Source organism: Schistocerca americana, chromosome 4 (assembly GCF_021461395.2).
Source record: "Schistocerca americana isolate TAMUIC-IGC-003095 chromosome 4, iqSchAmer2.1, whole genome shotgun sequence".
NCBI lineage: Eukaryota > Metazoa > Arthropoda > Insecta > Orthoptera > Acrididae > Schistocerca > Schistocerca americana.
This window is the reverse complement of record NC_060122.1, coordinates 387,804,119-387,826,973: the sequence shown is the minus strand read 5'-3', so window position 1 is coordinate 387,826,973 and position 22,855 is coordinate 387,804,119. Positions and strand designations below refer to the sequence as shown.

Below are 22,855 nucleotides of genomic sequence, written 5' to 3'. Positions count from 1 at the left end.
TATGGTTTGTGCCTACGTCCGAAGACGGACGCTCGAAACTGTTCCAAATTCCTTGCTTTTACACTTGCAAGTCCTCGTCCTTCCTCTGTCCTTCTCTTTTCCTTCCCTCTTCTCCTTGCCCTTTTCTCCGCTGCGGCGTTTGAGACCCCCTTTTCTTTCCTTTCCCTTTCTCTTTTTTTCCTCCCTGTGCGTGTCTGAAGGCCGACCCACGCACTTCCATGCGTAGCCGGTGACGGGGTAACGCGTAATTCCCCGCCCCGGGTAGACAGGTAGGACACGTACGTACCCCCTGGTAACGGCCAGGCCCAGGGAGGGGTGATTACCCGAGCTGATACCTTCCGAAAGTGCCGATTGGTCCCTCCGTCCGTTTGTCGGGAGGTGTGACCTGAGGTGTGAACAATCACCTAAGGCGGGTGTGCCCTCGGTGAGGGCCCCCACAAGGGAGGAGCGCGCCATAGGAGACGCCGGTAATCATGGGGGATTCTTCCGCAATGGTTTCCTCACCTTCCACTATGTCTGCTCACAAACGTAAGTTCACTGAGTCTCAGCCACAGACGGTTCTTCCATCGTTGCCACAGTTCCTTGTTGTTTCTCGGTCTGACGAAGGTCACGACTTTTCCACGGTCAACCCTTTCATTATTCAGAAAGGTGTCGACGCAATTGCGGGTCCTGTAAAGTCTTGTTCCAGATTACGGAATGGTACCCTGTTGTTAGAAACACACAGTGCCCTCCAGGCTCAAAAATTGCTGCGTACTTCTCTGCTCAGCACCTTCCCTGTCCGGGTGGAACCGCACCGTACCTTAAATTCCTCGCGTGGAGTCGTTTATACACGCTCCCTCGATGGATTGTCTGACGAAGAAATTCAGCACTACCTGTCTGACCAGGGCGTCACCGCTGTTCATCGGGTTATGAAAAGGGTTGACTGGAACATCATTCCAACCCGCACTGTCTTCTTGACATTTGACAAAGTTCAACTCCCATCAAAAATCAAAGCAGGCTATGAGATAATTTCCGTTCGCCCTTATGTCCCAAACCCTACGCGTTGCTATCGATGTCAGCGGTTCAATCACACCAGCCAGTCCTGTTCCAATCCGGCCAAATGTGTTACGTGTGGCAAGGATGCCCATGAGGGTGCTTGTCCACCTCCATCCCCTCACTGCATCAACTGTATGGGTGACCACGCTGCTTCCTCTCGAGATTGCCCCGTTTTTAAGGATGAAAAGCTCATCCAGGAAATAAGAGTGAAGGAAAAGGTGTTGACCTTTGCTGCTCGAAAGTTACTCGCCAGTCGACAGCCCACCGTGCCTCAGAAAGGAAAATACAGCACTGTCCTTGCTTCTCCTCGGCCAACAAAGGAGGCGGCCACGCAGACTTGCGACCTCACATTTAGTACCACGGTCGTCAGATCGGCCAGCGCAAATATCGCCCGTTCAACCTCACCACTTTCGCCTGCAAACTCTATGGCTCACCCTTCGTCGGGTTCTGCTAAATCTCGAGCCCAAAAGTCAGACGCCAAGTCTTCGAAAAAAGAGCATTCTCGTGAAGAGTTTTTACGTACTGCAACTTCACAACCATCAGTTCCTCCTTCATCTAAACATCATACCTCCAAGAAGGCTACGAAGAAACACAGTTCCTCTCCTTCTCCGCCAAGGCGTATCCCAACTACAGCACCACCTGGCGGAAATCGCCCTCGGCCATCTTCTGTGTCGCCGAGGCGCACTGCTGGTGGCCGGTCAACTGGCCGATAGTTGGTGGCAGGAGCTGCTCCTGACCAACCTATGGATCAGGATCTTCTGCCTTCGACTGAATGCCATTCCATGCTGTCGGTCGCAAGCTCTGAGCAGTCGTTGAGTTGACAGCACCCTTGGTCACGTTTCTCCATTTTCTGTTCACCCTATGTCCATTATCCACTGGAATATCCGCGGCATTCGCGCCAATCGGGATGAATTGTCGATCCTCTTACGATCCTACTCGCCGGTCATCTTCTGTCTTCAGGAAACAAAGCTGCGTCCCCATGACCGCTTTGTTCTCCCTCATTTTCAGTCCGTCCGATATGACCTCCCCTCTGTTGAAGGCACTCCAGCACATGGAGGACTCGTGATTCTTCTCCATGATACTCTCCATTATCCCCCAATCCCCTTAAACAGTTCCTTCCAAGCTGTCGCCGTCCATCTTTCCCTTTCTGGATACACGTTCTCTCTATGTACGGTATACATTCCATCGTCTACACCACTGGCACGAGCTGATCTCCTTCATCTTCTTGATCAGCTTCCACCCCCTATTTGCTGGTTGGGGACTTCAATGCCCACCACCCGCTTTGGGGATCTCCACATCCTTGTCCACGTGGCTTACTATTGCTAGACGTCTTCCACCAAGCGGATCTAGTCTGCCTCAACACTGGGGTCCCCACATTTTTGTCTGCCTCCACGGCAAATTTATCTCATTTGGACCTTGCGGTCGGTACTGTTCCGCTAGCTCGGCGCTTCGAATGGTTCGCCCTTGATGATACACACTCAAGTGACCACTTTCCATGTGTTCTTCGACTGCAGCCTCAACTGCCGTATATGCGCTCGCGACGCTGGAAGTTTGCCCAAGCCGATTGGACACTTTTTTCGTCTCTAGCGACATTCGATGACCGTCGCTTTCCCAGCGTCGACGATGAGGTCACACATTTTACCGACGTTATTCTCACAGCTGCGGAACGTTCAATACCACGCACCTCCGAATTGCCCCGGCGCCCCCCCAGTTCCTTGGTGGAACGAGGCATGCCGTGACGCACTACGTGAGCGGCGACGTGCTCTTCGCATTTTCCGTCACCATCCAACTTTGGCCAACTGTATCCGATATAAGCAGCTCCGTGCGCGATACCGTCGCGTCATCCGCGATAGCAAGAAGACAAGCTGGCAATTCTTTATTAGCTCATTTAACACCTTCACTCCCTCCTCGGAAGTTTGGAGTCGGCTTCGACGGTTCTCAGGCGCGCCTAGTTTCTCCCCGGTCTCTGGGCTCACTGTCGCGCATGATACCTTAGTGGACCCCGTCGCAATTTCTAACTCATTGGGTCAGCACTTTGCTGAGATTTCGAGCTCTTCAAATTACCCGCCAGCGTTTCTCCCGAAGAAACGTGCAGCGGAAGTGCGACATCTTGCTTTCTCCTCTCAAAATCGCGAAAGCTACAATACTGTTTTCTCCATGCGCGAACTCCAACATGCACTCTCTTCTTCTCGCTCCTCCGCCCCAGGACCGGATGGTATCCATGTCCAAATGTTGCTGCATTTATCAACCCATAGCCTGCGTTTCCTCCTTCGCCTTTACAATGGAATTTGGACCGACAGTACCTTTCCCAGGCGATGGCGGGAAGCTATTGTCGTTCCCGTTCTGAAACCTGGAAAGGACAAACATCTCCCCTCTAGCTATCGCCCCATTTCTCTCACGAGTAGTGTCTTTAAGGTTTTGGAGCGTATGGTGAATTACCGTTTAGCTTGGTGGCTGGAATCCCGCAGTCTTTTAACACCAGCCCAATGCGGATTCCGACAACATCGTTCTGCCGTTGACCATCTTGTTGCTCTCTCCACTTATATCATGAACAATTTCCTCCGGAAACGCCAAACGGTAGCAATATTTTTTGATCTGGAGAGAGCATACGATACCTGTTGGAGGACAGGCATCCTCCGCACACTGTTCTCTTGGGGCTTTCGAGGCCGGCTGCCCCTTTTTCTTCGCGAATTTATGGCAGAGCGCACATTTAGGGTGCGGGTGAACACTACTCTCTCCCGTACTTTCTCCCAAGAAAACGGGGTACCCCAGGGCTCCGTGCTGAGTGTTGTACTGTTTGCCATCGCCATTAATCCAATTATGGATTGTCTCCTTCCTGATGTCTCGGGCTCCCTCTTTGTGGACGATTTTGCGATCTACTACAGCTCTCAACGGACCAGCCTTCTTGAAAGACGTCTTCAAGGATGTCTCGATCGCCTCCACTCGTGGAGCATCGAAACCGGCTTCCGTTTCTCACCCAGTAAGACCGTTTGTGTTAATTTTTGGCGACGTAAGGAGTTTCTTCCGCCCTCCTTACATCTAGGTCCTGTCAACCTTCCGTTTTCCGACGTCGCTAAATTCTTGGGTCTTATGTTTGACAGAAAACTGTGCTGGTCCTCCCACGTTTCCTATCTTTCGGCTCGCTGTCTGCGTTCCCTTAACACCCTCCGTGTCCTGAATGGTACCTCCTGGGGAGCGGACCGAGTGGTCCTCCTCCGCCTCTATCGCGCCTTAGTGCGCTCGAAATTGGATTATGGAAGCATAGTCTACTCTTCTGCTCGGCCGTCTATTCTTCGGCGTCTCGACTCTATCCACCACCGTGGATTACGTTTAGTGTCTGGAGCTTTTTACACCAGCCCTGTGGAAAGCCTTTATGCTGAGACTGCTGAACCTCCGCTATCCAATCGGCGGGCAGTCCTTCTGAGTCGTTATGCTAGCCATCTGTCTTCCATGCCTGCTAATCCAGCCCATGACCTTTTTTTCGACGCCTCCTTTGATGTCGGGTATGCAGGCCGCTCCTCCTCCCTACTACCCCCGGGAGTCCGCTTCCGTCAACTGCTCCATTCTCTTTCCTTCCGCTTTCCTAAAACCTTCTTGACAACTTGGGGTACAGCACCGCCTTGGCTCCGTCCCCAGATCGACTTGCTCAGAGACCTATGTCAATTTCCCAAGGATGGTACCCCTACACTTGTTTACCGTCGGGCATTTGCTGCTCTATGTGCACAAATGACGGAAGCCACATTTATTTACACCGATGGCTCGAAAAACATCGTTAGGTGTAGGGAGTGCCTATATTGTTGGCGACACCCCAAATCGATTTCGGCTTCCCGACCAGTGTTCGGTTTATACTGCGGAGCTTTACGGTATTCTCCAGGCTGTCCACTACATCCGCCGCCATCAGCGGATACAGTACGTAATCTGCTCAGATTCTCTCAGCTCTCTCTTAAGTCTCCAAGCTCTTTACCCTGTGCACCCTCTGGTCCACCGGATTCAGGACTGTCTGCGCTTGCTCCACCTGGGGGGCGTCTCAGTGGCGTTCCTCTGGCTCCCGGGACACGCTGGTATCTGTGGAAATGAGGCGGCCGATATAGCGGCCAAGGCTGCAGTCTCTCTTCCTCGGCCAGCTATTCAGTCTCTTCCGTTTACCGATCTACGGAGCGGTTTATGTCGCCAAGTTGCTCATTTATGGCATGCGCATTGGTCAACACTTCCCCATAATAAATTGCGGGAAGTGAAAACCCTTCCTTGCGCATGGACCTCTTCCTCCCGAACGCGTCGTCGGGAGGAGGTAATTTTAGCTAGACTCCGGATAGGGCACTGTCTTTTTACTCATCGACATCTTTTAAGCGGTGATCCTCCCCCACTCTGTCCCCACTGCTCTCAGCCGTGGACGGTCAGACACCTTTTAATTGAATGCCCCTATTTTAATCCGTTACGCTCCCGTCTACAGCTATCGCCTGATCTATCGTCGATTTTAGCAGATGACACGCGCTCAGCTGACCGCGTTCTACAGTTTATTAGTGACAGTGAAATGACGTCAGTCATTTGAAGCCCTTTTTTTGGGGGACAACCAACCCCTTTCTATAGTGGATTTTTAAGCATTCCTTCTGCCTTTAGTTTCTCAAATTTTATGACTTTGTTCCCATTGCTGCTGATTTTAAATTTCGTTTTTTTCCTTTTTTCTACGTCACGGGCTGGGCGCTAATGACCATAGAAGTTTTGCGCCCTAAAACCACAAAAAAAAAAAAAAAACTGATTTTATGTAATACTCAACTCACGCGAACTCACTGGACGACTGAAACTAATTTTTAATTTTCATTAACGGGCTATTGGTTATAGGAATTTCCTAATTTGTTTTGAGGAAGTGTCTAATCTCACTAAAAGTTAAGTGTTAGAGCACTACTGATAAATGAAGCTACCTTAACACTGCCCTAGTCATTTGCATTTGCTCATTGTTCTGTGAGACATGACTGTCGGTACGATATAACTTTTCAGTTATGAAGTCTATAACGTTATAAATTACGAAATTATAACAATGGAAAAATTTAATGGCCTTCAAATAAGTATACCAAATCCGCTGAGGACTGACATTTCCCCGAAGATCCCAGAAAAATAGGGCTGATATAAAAGGAAATGGGATTTCTAAAACAAGTTAGACGCATCATGCTAGCATACAGTAAGTTCCTAATAAAACCACACTGTTTGAAACAAAACTAAATGTTTTAAGCATTTCATGTAGCGTAAACAATAACTAAAACTTACTTTACAGCTCATCGACGTGTCCTGCAAAGAAAATGAGTCGAGTTCAATTGATTATTTTCTGCATCTGGCGCTGGTTCTAATGGTTCTGGTTGCTATACCAAACCTGAGTAGCCTCAGCATCGTCTCTTCTATTGCAAATATAACAATGGTTGTTGGCGTGGTGATGTGTCTAGGCATCATCTGTTACCAAATATACATTGACCAAGCTGCATCACTGGAATACTACAGGAAAACGGATACATGGTCGAATGTAACAATATATAACGTTACAGTCGAAGCTTGGGCTGGTTGGGATAGAATACCGCTTTTCTTTGGGACCGCCGTCTTTGCACTCGAAGGAATAGGCGTGGTAAGTAGTCTCGATTTTGACGACTATTTTCAATTATGGTATGTATGTAATCAGTCAATAATTTAGCAGCTTCTGTTCAAATCTAAAGACTGCATAAATTAGTGTACTGTTGTAACCGTAGCAGCGGAACTGATTTGAGTGATAATCCTTGGTTTTCCAAAGTAGCCTCGCGAAAGCCTTTGTTTAAAGTAGTGCAAACTATTACATCTCAATTTTCATATTAAATGCGACCACCAGTAGCAAATCAGTGTCGTTCGCTGACCGAGCTTTCTTGATAAAACGTAAGTTGCTCCTCTTAAAATTCTGTTGTAATAGGGTGAAAGATAAGAAAAAAAAACCAGTAACTTAAGCTATGTGAGACCTCAGTCTTGTGAAGTCATCAAACGCTTCCTTGAAGGCTACGCAGCAGACATACACATTGGAAGTAGCCCGTGATTAGGCAGTCCCGGGCTTCATATAATATGGATCAGTTCAACTGTTAGTCTAGACAATGTAATAGGGCTTCGTTCTTGTATGCTCGTTCACATGTGTAACAGGAAAGAAACTGCCTCGTAAATTTAGTCTGTAATGGCTAAACACTGTAACCTAAAGCACATGCCGAGTCCTACATTTCCAATTCCCCGTACATAAATATTTGTACTTCGTGTCGCTATTCTCACAAATCACATCCATTTTTGTATTCCTTTGCGAAACATTAACCTCAGCATCGCATAATATGAATAGTAAAAACTACTTGACTACGTGTCTAAAAAATTTCTCCTGTATTACCGCCATTAGAGAACCAAGTCTCCATACATAAATCTGTCGCCACACACACAATGCTAAAAGTTTAGAGTGTTAGAACTGGTTTTAATAAGATAGATGTATAATCCGAGAGTGCAGGCAAGGCTCCCGCTGTCAGAGGAACTTGAAAAACTGAGGTGTGTGCTTGTGAAACCATACTAGAATGATGTAACTGTTCAGACTGCCATAATCGTTATCTCAGTACTTCATACTCTGCCCGCAGCTGCGAGTGGGAAACTTAATCAGGTTCTATGGAAGCCCCGTGGACATGAAGAAAGGAAACACTTAAAAGTACCAACTATAGGTCACGCGGTCACCGTATAAAGAGACGGAAGTCAATGCCAATACAGCTGAAGAATCAGTAATGGTTAGTAACACCACAGCAGCCGTTAAATATGAATATTGATTTAGCCAATACCGAGTTTGCTTCAAAAGCTGTTGGGAGATTCCTGACTCCCCTCCCTGGCCAAGATCTTTCCTTCTCTCCTTTTTACTGTTTCTATCGTTTTTTAAATTTGGTTAGTCTCCTTTTACATTACGCACTTTTATGTTCTAGCGGTTGAACGCTTTTGAATAGCAGGTGGTCTTCAGTGTACTGCATCAAAGGTGGGATATTTCCTGCCTCTAGCATAACCTTGGGGTTGCCCACTGGCTGACTTCCCTCCTTTTTTTCACCATTGACAACACGATTCCACTTTTACGTTTTTTAGCCTTTTACCATTTATCGTTATGACCCTTCTGATACGTAAATCCATCCGAATGGACCACCTTTGAAAAAGGGACTGATGACCTTGATATTTGGTCCCTTCAACTCCAATCAACCAACCAACCAACGAAGATTACTTCAAAGTTCCCATTTTCATGTAAATTGTGTGGAAACTTTACTTCTAGCGGGCTGAGTGCTCTGCATGCATGTAGTTTTCATTGCGTAAACAGTTCTCCCACTTGAAACAATCTGATCTATAAAAAAGTAATTAAGCTAAATTCACCGCATCATTAAATGATCAGAATCGTGTGAGATGCCTGTATGTCTCCAATCCTATAAGCTGGATCAGACACGCGAAAGACAGATGTTCCTTAATTTAACGAACAGAACATATACGTTGCTTTTTCTCAAGAAAATTTTCAGTTATTCGGGAAATTAAAGGTATCCACGCGTCCATTTCAGGCCATAGAGCAGGCTGGCAAGCTAGTCATTTCAGGCCATAGAGCAGGCTGGCAAGCTAGTCATTTCAGGCCATAGAGCAGGCTGGCAAGCTAGTCATGACAAATACATAGCACTATTTTCTGGTTCCTGTTTAAGTATTCGCTAAGAAAAATACCAATGCGTAAAACAGTGAGCTATCCACTGGTGGACTACTTGGAACATCGTAACACCACTTTTTTCTGTAATTACATTCAAAACTGTAGTCTAGTTTCCACAGCTAGAGAAATCTCCATCATCAAAGTTAGTATAGAAAGTGATGGAAGCCTAAACTTACTTGATAATAGTGTTATGTTTAGAGGTGACTAACTGCTCGTTGTTGACAGGTATTGACGCTCGAAAATCTGATGAAGGATCCTACTAATTTCCTGAAAGGCTGTGGCGTTCTGAATTTTGCTATGGCCATAATTACTATCCTGTACATTCTGATGGGCTCCTTGGGTTACTTGGCATACGGCGAGAAAACGAAAGGAAGCATCACACTGAACCTTCCACCAAATAACACGTGAGTAAATCTTCTTAAGCTTCGTAGATTTCAGTTCGAAGAGGGTCGGGGCGTGCATGGTGTATACCTACTGAAACATAACAATTGGAGAAAAGCTAAAGTTTTAGTGGTCCAAAGAGAAAATGCAGTAACAATATGTGGTATTCCACTACTGACGCAACATGTCTAGCGCAGGTCTAATTTGAAAGCTAGATAACGAGGCAACATATTGCAAACCACTTAGCCTAACATCTTGCCTGTGATTCCGCAACAAGTTCATAATTTTACGTTGCATTACAATTTTCTGTATTTTCTTCGGCACTGAATCCAAGATATATAGAAGACACCATTGTAAGCTATTAGAACACTAGCAGGATTAATTGGAAAGTATTAAGTTAATCAAACTTACAACCAGCGGCAGTTCCAGGAGTCTTGATACTGTTAAGAGAGAACATGGACTAACTTCGGGATTTGAACTAGTCTACCAATTTGTCTGCATTTCCCCGGTGTACTCACGCTAAAACTTAAATGGGCTGAACAGTGTTTCATATTAAACACACCTCCTAAATTGTTCTCCGGCGGCAAAGAATCGTGCAAAATGAAATTGCATAGTCCGACAGTACCTGAAAGACACAAACCACGAAAAGCTCTTCCATCTTTAAGACGGATTTATAATTTTTGCATGAAGTGCAAAACTACTTAAAACCTATTTTCATCGCTGTCGACTAAATAGTGATAATCTTCACTATCTGAATGCATTCTGATAACTATTGTAGCGCAAAAAAGGAGTTTAAGTAGTGTTAAGAGGTTTCAGTCAGATAACGTCATAACATGAATATTTATTCCGCTTAGGTTTCCATTCTAGTGAAAATGGTCTTGAAACCAATGATAGCGAAAAAAAAACACCGATGGGTTGAGCGACATAATCTAAAGTTGGTAGGCGTGTTTCGGATTTAGAGCTAGGAACTCCGCTGAAGAAAAACATAGTTCGCTTTAAATACACGTAACGGTCGTGAGCATTAGTTACCTTTGAGATTGGACGTGGTGAGCTGATGCTAGTTCAGAATGCCTTAAAGGCAACAGAGACGTCATCAAGAACACCCCATTGAATCTGAACGAGGTCGTGCAATAGTGTCGCGTCCAGCAAGCGGTTCAGACGCTCAATGACACTCAAAAAAGCCCAGTCAGCCAACGTGGAGACGGCTAACTGGGAGTTTCAAAGAGTTATGGAACTCCCTGGGGAAATAATCGAACAAAGACAAGACCTGAATAGCTACGACCTTTAATTGCTCGTCTCGACAAAAATTGGATACTGACTTGAATGAAAGTACAGTACTTCTGATTGTAGAATCTCATGGCGGTACGCAGCTAAGTATGCTTGCGAGCAGAGCCAGAGCGAATACTTTGTCCAGGAGCCGGGCCTGACCTACACGGACATCCATCCTGGACAAGTCTGCACTGAACACTCTCATGGGCTACGCTGCCTCCACCTTTTTACTGTGCAGCACGCCACGCCCCCTCTTCACGTTCGTGCTTAGACACTGCCCTGCGGGGCGTCGTGTATAACTATATATGGTCACTGGCAACGCACTGCCGCGCCTCGCTGCTAGACACAAGAGCTCATGTGATACCTTGTAAGTCTGTGTAACATTCGCAGCCAGCTCCCAAACCAACACCCTTCCTGTGGCGTCTCGTTCGTACTCTAAGTACTTTCTAGAAACTTATTCGTTCTGGCTGCTGTTCTGTCGGCTTCCAGACATGGCATTTCTCAAATATGCAACAATAGGGCTATTGCAAGCTGAATGTTCCTTCTGCGATAATGCAGAAGGACTTGGCAGGAATGTGGCCACTGTACATGACATCTGACAGCTGGCATCTGTGGCCACAGGAATGTAGGGTCCCAAGAAGACTGGGCTCCAGACGGCCACATGGCACTACTGAGAGGGAAGACCATGTTCAGCGTATGGCTGCGGCACATCGTACAGCATCTGAATCAGGAATTCGAACAGCAGTGGCACCACGCTGACAAAAGGAACTGTTACAAATGGGTTACGTCAAGGACAGCTCAGAGCCAGACGCCCTGTAGCGGGCACCCCAGTGACCCATAACCACCTCCATTTGCGACGTCAGTGCTGTAAAGCTAGAGCTATTTGGAGGGCAGTGTGGTCTGTTGTGTTTTCAGGTGAAAACTGGCGGTGCCTCGGTGCCGCGATGGCAGTGTGTTGCTTTTGAGGAGAAAATTGAGAACCTCCAACCAACCTGTTCGCATGCTAGATACACTGGACATAAACCTGGAGCTCTAGTCTGGATTTCGAACGACAGAAAGAGCACTGTCGTGATTATCCTATACGTCCTGAGGGCAAAACTCTATGTGAATCTGGAGATCCGACCTGTCGTGCTGCCATTCAACAATAGTATTCCTTGGGGTGTTACAGGACAACGCTTTCCCACAGACCGCTGTCATAACCCAACATGCTCTGCAGCGTAGACTGTTGCATTGGTCTTCTCCATCACATGGTCCGTCTCCACAACCAACATTAACCGTCCCTGTATTGACAGATCAGGTGCAATAAGCGTGGAACTCCAATCAACAAACCGAAATCCTGCTTCTGTGCAAACAATGCATGCCCTTTGCCTGTTTGTATTCAACTTTGACGGTTACGCCCGTTTTTAATGTAGCAGTATTTCACATTCGCGATGGTTTATGTCGCGCTTACAGTAACCTGTGATCTTGGAATGATAATCACTTGAATATGCCACCTAGACAAATATATTTCCGAAATTTCATTACTCTAAGTTATTTTTTGGTGTTGATTTTTTCCGTCAGTGTTGAAACGCCCTAAGGTCCAAATCACATCTGACATGATCCCGTGAAGGTAGCTTAAACAGCAGGGCACATGTAAAAACACCAAGCATGTCAATTGTGAAAAACTTCTAAAACATTTTTAATACAGTCATGAAATCAATCTTCAGACCTTCATCCTTATATTTAAGCATTTAATAATCTTACAGGTTGTAGTAGCTCCATGAATATTACACACGCAACTGAGGGCGATTTTGGGGACGAAAATTGAAAATAGTATGTACAATACAGATTAGACTTGGCTATTTCTATTGGATTTTCAGCTACTTTCAGTAAACTGTCGCTAGTATGGATACAGCACGGTAGTCACAAAATTCAGAAATAAGGAAGAAATAGTAGTGGTAAAATCAAACTTAGAGCTTATCAACAATAGCTGATTCTTCTGCGTATACGCCGCTGATGACGCCTTTCCTTTGCAGCCTGGCGTTGTGGGTGAGAAAAACGGTGACGCTGGCAATATTTCTGACGTACCCGCTGCAGTTTTACGTCCCGGAAGAGATCCTATGGAAATGGATGAACGTGATAATACAGTCTTGTTTCCGTGTGGGGTCACTACAGCGCTTTACGCACTGCGCCGGAAGGCGCGAAGAGGTCGGTCAAGCACCCAGGTTCCTCTTCAAAGTACTCCTCATGTTGGCCACAGGTAAGGCCACTCAAGCATGCAGTAGAATGGTATTTGGTTACCAAGTGCGGGTGCGTACATTAACCTAAATATCAAAATTCTAGCAGAGAGATAAAAACATTATTATTAACGGGGATATCTTAAACTGTCTGCAAACGGACTGTGCGTTCGAACATTGAGCGTGCCGAGTGTCTGACGTCATACCGTGAAAAATTCACGTTTGGGTATTCAGTATGTCCTACATTCTGAAGGCGTGTTTGAATGTAGACGCCGCGCGGGATTAGCCAAGCGGTCTTAGGCGCTGCAGTCATAGACTGTGCGGCTGGTCCCGGCGGAGGTTAGTCCTCCCTCGGGTGGGTGCGTGTCCTTAGGATAATTTAGGTCAAGTAGTGTGTAAGCTTAAGCACTGATGACATTACAATTTAAGTCCCATAAGATTTCACACACAACGTTAGGTTGTATGGGATTTCAGTTACAGCCAATATGTCTATTTCGCGTTTATAGACACCAGAGAATTTAGGATCTCTCAAAAACCCGTTGTTAATTATGTGATTGGTTGCAATAAGACGGGAATCGTCATATTGGCCGTTAAAGAATTGCTGTAATTTGCGTTTTACGGAAGCACGCAGTTTGAAGGCAACGTCACATTGAGGCACCATAAAAAGGTTTGTTCGAACAAATGGTTATGATTAAATGTTAAAAACATACTTACCATAAAGCTTTCAGAAAACGGTAAGACGATAAGTACGGTCGTGTCTTTCATGCTCAATGCAGCGTAATGAATGAATGGATATGCAGAATGGTAAAGTAAGAGGTGGTGTGTTGCTGGTTCGCGTCTTATTGGATTCAAATGTTTTTTAGTAACTTTCGTGTTTTCGAATGGATTTTGATACTTTACTATTAGTTTAACAAAATAGATTCTATAAATTCGATGTTAGGTAAATACTAGTTTGCTCTACCTAGTGTTTGGCTTGCATTACTTGCACAAGATATTTCGTGTATTCTTGTTTCGGGATTTGTTTCACGCGTTCTGAAGAGTCTGCTACTGAAAAGGAACAATGATAAAGTAAGAATGACCTTAGGGCTTTACTAAAAAGTGAGAAAGATAAAATAATTTTTACCTTATGTGAATAACTATTGCAAAATTGTATCGCAGTGTTTCTAATGGAACTTTAAGCCGATGTTCTTACTGACTGGAAAACGTACATTGGTTTTATTTATGTCTGCTACAGACAGAAATACATGACCAGCATATGGATAAGGCAGGAAATGTGCTTTATAATTGGGCTAACGTAGGAATTTTACCCCCGGCCATTTCATAAAATGTGATTTGCGATCCACATAAGGACGAAAAGTGCATCTGGAGCGCCCTGCGCTAGCGTACAACACGTAGACACACGTACCGTACGAACAAGTGGCGTCGTATCTCAGCGTTCAGAAGCACGTTGAACTGGCCACGCCCATAGTTGACGTTCGAAAGCACGGTCCGTGTGACATCGGCTTCGTAAAACTGTATTAGAGTGTATTCCGAGGGAATATTGCTGAAAACAGTATAATTTTACGACCATATAATACGGTGAGTTAACGACGAAAGCTTTGAGAGATTAAGCGATGCTGTTAAGTATAGATAAATAATTTTAGAAAGCCGTAACGAGGTACAGGAATTTTTACCTTTAATTCGCTAGTATTACGGAAATGCTTCAGGAACTCGGGTGGGAGTCTCTAAAGGAAAGGAGGCGTTCTTTTCGTGAATCGCTACTGCAGAAATTTAGACAATCTGCATTTGAGGCTGACTGCAGTACAATTTTACTGCCGCCAACTTACATTTCGCGGAAAGGCCATAAAGATAAGAGATTAGGGCTCGTACAGAGGCATATAGGCAGTCATTTTTCCCTCGTTCTGTTTGGGAGTGGAACAGGGAGAGAAGATGCTAGTTTAGGTACGAGGTACCCTCCGCCACGCACCGTATGGTGGATTGCGGAGTATGAATGTAGATGTAGAAACAGGGAGAAACTGTTACTACAAGACTGATATTGCCGAACAGTCAAAATACAAATGAGTGTGCATAGAGGTGTTTCAATTAAGACGAGCACTTAAAACTAATCGCAGGAGAGATACCATACTGAAATTCACTGCAAGAGGCCCCTGGAAGTGTTCTGCCTCGCGAGGTACTTCCCAAACCCTTGGTCACATGTTCGCTTATTGAGTGAGAGTGATGATTCCCAGTTCAACCTCGTCAGATGCCGAAGACGTTCTAAGGGGCAAGACGTTGCTAGAAGTATAAAACTGCTTACTTCTACAGACTTCACGCGAAATAAGTATGGAGCTTAGAAATGAAAATCAACCAAACAGTGTATTTCTAAGAGGTTGAAAACTAGCAGTTAAAATACTACGCTGTCGGAAAAAGTTAGTACACTTGCACAGACGATGTCGATTTTGGTCAGATGACGGCTTCTGCCAATTGGGCGGGGGAGGGGGGGGGGGAGTAGTGGCCCTGATACTGGTTTCAACGTCGTCCACCAATAGTGTAATGACGTAGCTACCAGACCACGATTTCTCTCTGCCCTTAAATAGGCAATGCTCAGTCAGAAGGAACTCTGTGGTGCAAGCAGACAACCAGTCTACAGAAACGCACTCGCGCTTCGTATAGCCAACTGGGCGAGGTCAAAGTGTGGCCTTCCGAGTAGCGAGATGGGCCTTTCGGAGAATTGTCACACCAGCTGGACGTGTCGTTTCAGTTCTGCACAGATACTGGTATCAGTGGTCTTCGGAACGTTCACATCCGTAGACGAGATTCTAGATGCCCATGCCGCACACACCTGCCAGGATTGTTGTACTGTAAGGGCAGCAGTGGCAGATCGTACAGCTACCACAGGTAAGAGGGCCTGTGTTCACCAGACGTGGCAATGCGAACTATTGCGAGGTGATTATTAGCAGTGGGACTACGGGCATACACATCTCCAGTGAGTCTTCCACTCACACCACAGCATCCAGTGCACGACCCGGCTAGTACCATCAGAGGATCACTTGGTAAATGGCGCGCTGTGGCCTTCAGTGATGAAAGCAAATTTTGCCTGAACGCAAGTGATGGTCGTTTGAGCTTACGGCGTAGACCTGGTGAGCGCGGTCTGTTAGTGTGCATTTGTCAAAGAAAAAAGTTAAAACTCTCGCTCACCTTTGGTGGTTCTGAAGGGGACGCTAATCAGCGCTCGGTCCACACGGAATGATACTAGACATGTTCTTTTGTCGTTCCTTCAACAGGAAGGTGATGCGCTGTTCCAACAGGATAATGTTGGCCCACGCACTGCCTGTGGAGCTCGATGCGCTCTTCAGGACGTGCAGCAATTTCCGTGGCCGGCGCCATCTCCGGACTTGTCTCCAAGGAAGCGTGTGTGGGTTATGGCTGGACGAGCAGTCAATCGTACGACTCGTCAACCAACAGCTCTTAGACTACGTGAATAGGTCGAGCAGGCGTGGAATAACGTATACCAGGACAGTATTGCGCATATGTACGATCGACTGGATGTCGGCCAGCGCCTGCATTGCCGCATGTGGAGGCTGCTCCACATACTGATACGTGCGTGCCAGAATGGGTCGATACCTGGTACCTCACAACCACTTCTGCAATTCATCTGTAAATGTAATAATTTCATGTACTCCATATCCTCTACTGCAACTTGGCTGAACTGAAATCGTCTAAAAGTTGAACTAATCTTTCCGGCGTTTTATATGACAAATCTACTAGAACCACACACATAAATTTGTGCTGTAAAAACGAAAAGATTAATATGAAGTGGATGTGATGTTGCTTAACTTAATTAGAAGTACTATATTTGAGAAAATGTCTCAAAATTTAATTTTCATGAATTAGAAATAATTCTTTCACGTATACGGGGATGTAAAGCGTATAGATACAGCTATTGTGGTAATTAGTACTGCAGTATTTACGAACTTCAGTGTTCTTCCCTCTTTTATATGCGTCTTTGCACTCGCGCGCAAACAATAAACAATAATTTAAAACCTGATGTTTCCTACACGGTCATAATTTCCCTGTGAAGTTGACAATGCCTGTCATTATGAACTGTTACGTGTCCACACTTTGATGCCTGATCTGGTGACCAGGAGAAAGCAAACATTTATGCCTTGCTTGTTCCCTTCGCACTAAAAGATATTAGCCAACCTACACACTGCCCAAAAATGTTGAGTCATTAGTCATCTGACTGGTTTGATGAGGCGCGCTACCAATTCCTCTCGTCTGCCAAACGTTACATATCAGAGTAGCACTTGCAATCTACTTCCTCAGTTATTTGTTGGATATATTTCAATCTCTGTCCTCCTCTACAGTGTCCACTCTCCACAGTTCCCTCTGGTACAATTAAAGTTATTCCCCAATGTGTAAGGGGGAAACCACAGGATGACAGTCGAAAAAAATTACGGAATTCGGACGTATATACATCGAAGAATTATTTCCCAGAATATTATGCGCCAACTCATAAAAGCAGCTATTCTGTGAGCGCTTGAAGCTAAAGCAAACGGTGAATTGGAAAGTTATAAACACAAAACCCCCATGCCATCAGCCCTGTTGGTACCGATTTGAATAAACCTGATTTGCTGGAGCATCGTTTTGGCAGTTCTACTCTAAATGTGAACGGAAATTTCAATCTCATTTGGAGATTGTAGTACTACACTACTGGCCATTAAAATTGCTACACCAAGAAGAAATGCAGATGATAAACGGGTATTCATTGTACAAATATATTATACTAGAACTGACATGAGATTACATTTTCACGCAGTTTGGAAGCATGGGTCCTGAGACGTCAGTATCCAGAACCACCACCTCTGGCCGTAATAACGGCCTTGATACGCCTGGACATTGTCAGAGCAAGAATGGCGTGTACAGGTACAGCTGCCCACGAAGCTTCAACACGATACCACAGTTCATCAAGATTAGTGACTCGCGTGTTGTGTCGAGCCAGTTGCTCGGCCACCATTGACCCAATGTTCTCAGTTGGTGAGGGATCTGGAGAATGTGCTGGCCAGGGCAGCAGTCGAACATGTTCTGTATCCAGAAAGGTCCGTACAGGACCTGCAACGTGCAGTCGTGCATTATCCTGCTGAAATGTAGGGTTTCTCAGGGCTCGAATGAAGGGTAGAACAACGGGCCGTAACACATCTGATATGTAACGTCCACTGTTCAAAGTGCCGGCAATGCGAACAGGTGGTCACAGAGATGAGTAACAAATGGCACCCCATACCATCACGCCGGGTGATACACCAGTATGGCGATGACGAATACACGCTTCCATTGTGCGTTCACCGTAAACAGAACCAGGATTCATCCGTAAAAATGACGTTTCGCCATTCGTGCACCCAGGTTCGTCGTTGAGTACACCATCGTAGGCGCTCCGGTTTGTGATGCAGCGTTAAGGGTAACCGCAGCCATGGTCTCAGAGTTGATAGTGCATTCTACTGCAAATGTCGTCTAACTGTTCGTGTACATGGTTGTCTTACAAACGTCCCCATCTGTTGACCCAGGGATCGAGACGTGACTGCACGATCCGTTACAGCCATGCGGGATAAGATGCTGTCATCTCGACTGGTAGTGATCCGAGGCCTGGAACCCAGCACGGCGTTCCGTATTACCCTCCTGAACTCAGATTCCATATTCTGCTGACAGTCATTGGATCTGGACCAACGCGAGCAGCAATGTGGCGATAAGATAAACCGTAATGGCGATAGTCTACAATCCGACCTTCATCAAAGTCGGAAACGTGATGGTAGGCATTTCACGTCCTTACACGAGGCGTCACAACGACGTTTCACCAGGAAATGATAAATCGGTTGGAACTTTCCTCATGTCAGCACGTTGTAGGTGTCGCCACCGGCGCCAACCTTTTGTGACGGTGCGCTCTCTCTCTCTCTCTCTCTCTCTCTCTCTCTCTCTCTCTCTCTCTCTCTCTCTCTCTCTCTCTCTCTCTCTCTCTCTCATAAATGTTATCTCTGACAGACATTACGTTGGAGTTAACTTTCATCGTACTGATTTACAGTTATTACTGAGATATTTGAGCTAATTACAAATAACCCTTCTTTCTACCTTTATATAATTAAATACTCAGTAATTATTGAAACTGGTGTTCATCAAAACTTTAAGGTGTTATATTGTCAAATTTGTCGTACCTGTCAGGATAACAAGGTTCCCTACTTTAAATAATCATGACATTCTTATTTGGGTTTTTGGGTTTCTTGGGGTGTTACACTTGACAGTTCTCAATAATCCTCTTACGCATCGTGTACACGAAAGTTCATTAACGGTGTACTGTAATGGTTATTCAGTGCAGCCTTCGTAAAAGGAACAGGATAGGACAGATGGACTAGATAGAACATCCGAAGTACCCTCATTCACACACCTTAAGGTAGCTTGCAGGTTGTAGCTGAGACATGTAATGTTTTCTACTACTTAGCTCACAATCCCTACATATTTGCAAGAATACCACTCCCACCTCTTTTCTCCCTCCCCAAGCTCTCCTGCAAATGGGGTCAGAACTCTGCTGAGAATGTGCTTGATTACAACAGGGTCACAGCCATTGAAGCACTAATTCCCTTTCTATACAGCAAGCCTATACATCCACTATCCCGTTTCTCCTCTGTCTTCCCATCAGACGGTCCTCCTGGCATAGATCTCGCTGGGATGTGGTATTCAATTTAGGACCTTATTTTTATTTCACTCGCAGCACTTTCTACAGCTTTGGATTAATAAATGTATGGACCTCATTGTTGTATTTGATGTGGCATGACTTTACCAAATTTTTCAGAAGTGTAGATCATGCAGGGATGGTTGCTGAATGTGGTGTCTGTTCCACCTTTGTGCCTTTTCATCTTCGGACACTTACTTTCCAGTAAGGCAGTACGCCCAAAATCCGCCCTAGCCAGGGGGATCGTAAAGATCGTTCACGGTTGTTGCCCCAGACATTGCAGAGATGACACTGTTGGTACCTAAGCTGTGAAACCTCCCTGTATATTCCAAGGAATATGTGCACATCATGACTTGCGCACTGCGACTGTGAGCAATTGATTATTGGTCACCCAGCCATTGCTGTAGCTGGGTGGCGCCCATATGGGGAGCCCTCGTTCTGAATGGGAAACATCACTGCAGATGACTGGTGTGAGTCGGAGGAAGCTTTCTCACCTGGTGGACATACAGCCCCTGCAGTCCTTTGATAAGGAAAGAACTTGTTCAGTGCAGACAAATAAGACACTAAAATGTCTTCACCTGGCTATGCTGTGAGAGGAAGGTCAGGCTAAACAACAATTAGAGGATAAACTCTGCCAAATACCTGGTCTGTACAAGAATGGATGGGGATTCCTTTTTGGCTGCAAAACATTCATCCTTTGTAGAGACTATACAGTACTTTGGGGAAGTTGCAGTCATCTCCAAAATGAAGAGTGGGTCAATTTTGATTGAAACAGTATCCCTGCCCATTCATAGGCGTTGCGTTCTTGTTATGTGCTGGTTAACATCAAAGGGATGTACACTTGTCTGTAGAGACCAAAGGACACTAGGGTTATTACTAGGGCCTTCATCTTCGTCTTTGACACTGATTCGTTGCCTAAAAGGTAAACGTGATAGAATATCGATCTGATATAAAACTGTCCCCCTCACCCCTGCAGTGCTTTAAATGTGTGAAATTTGAGCACATGTCTTCGTGTTAGACGCCAGCCCAATGGTTAGAGATTGTGGACGACCCTTCCATGAAAACGTTTCTTGTGATCTTCCCCCTGTCTGCATCTGTTAGCGAGAGCACCATTCTCCCTAGTCACCAGACTGCAATGTCTTCAATAGAGAAAAGTATAAGATAAATATGAGACTCGGGTGTTACTGACATACCAAACACCAAGAAAAATTGTCTACAACCTGCACACATGACAATGACACACAACTATGACGGTGTCCACCTCTTTGCAGACAGTACTCTCGCCTGTTACAGCTCCTACAGCGAGCGCTTAGAGCTGCTAGACTATGCATGTCCCAGTGATATTTGGCTTTCCTCCTGCTACATCCCCCAAACCCACTTTGGAGGCAATGACCAATAGCTTCCCACCCACATGGGACGCTGATCTCGATCTGCTAGCTGGAAACACATCACCCACATGTGGCTTCCCATCCCAGAAAAAGGGTCCCTCGGATCACTCCCCTAAAAGCTTTCGCCTGGTCTGCAACTGGATACCAGCCAGTGGCTGCACAGGCTGCTGGTCATAGGGCTTCACTATCGTCAATCTCTGAAACTAATTCGGGGAAGCCCTCCTAGTCAACAGAACACCCTAAAGATAAGACGAAACGTTCCAAGATAAATTACACCACAAGGCTCCAGACTTTCTGCTTCTGTGGCCATGGCAGCGACCCAGGTGGCCCCTGAGGCTCCATATCGCAGCTCACATGCTTGAACCTGTCTCTGCTGATAACATACCGTCTCAACCAGTGACAGCAGGTGACCCTGGGACATAACTAGCCTCCTTGGAATCTTCACGCCCTCAAGATATACAGACAGCACGTTTCTGTATGGAACTGAAGCGGTTTTTCCATCACCTGGCTGAGCTATGACATTTAAGCTGCTCCGCCTCCTTTTTGCATTTCCCTTCAGGAAACTTTGTTTCTAGCAACATAGACCAATGCCCTTTATGGTTACTGAGGATATTTTAAGAATACTGCTGATGATGGTAACGTGTTGGGTTTTTATTTTATAGTATCAGGTGGAGTTTTCACATACATACTAAATTCTGCATATATAGCGAACTCGCCCCTTAATACAACTTCAGAGGCTGTGGCTGTTTGGGTAAGGGTATTTCAGGACTTTATCATCTGTAAGGTTTAATGGTGGAGCATCGCAGAACATAGTCTTCATTGCTTCCTCAGCTCCCCAAAGCGCCCATCCCAACTTCTGCTAGTCTTGGGCTACTTCAAAGCCCATAACCCCTTGTGGGGTGTAAACACAATCACTGGCTGCGGTAGACATCAAAAACTTGCTCGCAGAGCTCGACCTCTGTCTCTTGAACACTGGTGCCTCCACACACTGCAGTGTGGCACATGTAACTTACTCGGCCATTGATCCTTCTATTTGCAACTCTGGTCCTCTCCCATCCATCCACTGGAGCGTCCATAAGACCTGTTGGTTACGACCAGTTCCCAATTGTCCTGTCCCTCCCTCAGCATCACTCCCTAGATCCCCATCTACATAGGCTCTTCAAAATGCCGACTGCGATGCTTTAAACTCCAATGTCGTTCTGAGTTCTCCGCTGAATGGAAGCATTACTGAGGCTGCCCAGAATGCAAGAGCAGCCATTCTATCAGCAGTCGGCTTAGCTATCCCCTATTACGATCACCTCATAGGAAGAGACGGTAGTACCTTGGTAGACTTCAGAATTTGCAGAGGCCATTAGGGATTGTAGGCAGGCTCTCAAACGCCCTAAGTGTCATCCATTGAATGGGCGCCTAATTGCCTTTAAGTAGCCACAGGCCCAGGTCCGCCAATGAATAAAACAATGGAAGCAAGAACGTTGGGAATGGGACTTTTCAGCCTTTGGGTCATGTAACATCCATTGCAGGTCTGAATGATCAGACCTTTATGGATACCAGTCATCTGCAGCTATATTTCGTTGAATGGTGCTATTTTCACTGACCTAGATGCTGTACCCAAACATTCTGCTCTATATTACGCTCAGGTATCTGTGTCTGAGAACTATCTACCTTCCTCTTGTGTCCTTGAACAGAGGATGTAGCGATTGCACTTACCTTTCACTACATGCTACCTGGAGTTCTATTAGCTCCATTCAGCGAATAAGAATTCTTCAGTGCCCTAGCCTTTTGTTATGATGCAGCCCCAGGGCCACACCATGTCCATTAACGGACTGTCAGCGTTATCTCCTTACCATCTTCAATTGTATCTGGAGAGAATGAGTTCCCATTTCAGTGGCGAGAAAACACCATCGTCCTGGTATTGAAACTGGGTAAGCATCCCCTAGAGATGGGCGGCTATCGCCCAATTAGTTTTACGAATGTTATCTGTAAGTTACTTGAACGTATGGTGAGCCGACGCCAGTTTTGGCTTCTTGAGCCTCAAGACCTAGCTTTGTCCCAGGGCGGTTTCCACCAATGCTGTTCCACGTCTTATAATTTGATTTGTCTGAAGTCGAGACAGCTTTTTATAGACTTAAATACCATGTTGCTGTGTTCAACCTACAAAAAGCTTAGCTAC

General features: G+C 45.8%; 1 protein-coding gene across 1 annotated transcript in view; it reads left to right on the top strand.

Moving 5' to 3' along the window:
* Positions 1–22,855, top strand: part of LOC124613504 (methyl farnesoate epoxidase-like) — a 217,605-nt gene that overhangs the window by 6,893 nt on the left and 187,857 nt on the right. Inside the window, exons 5-7 of the mRNA XM_047142212.1 lie at positions 6,305–6,646; positions 8,960–9,138; positions 12,400–12,623. Of these exons, the coding sequence (XP_046998168.1) occupies positions 6,305–6,646; positions 8,960–9,138; positions 12,400–12,623 (745 nt within the window). The remainder of the gene's footprint in view (positions 1–6,304; positions 6,647–8,959; positions 9,139–12,399; positions 12,624–22,855) is intronic.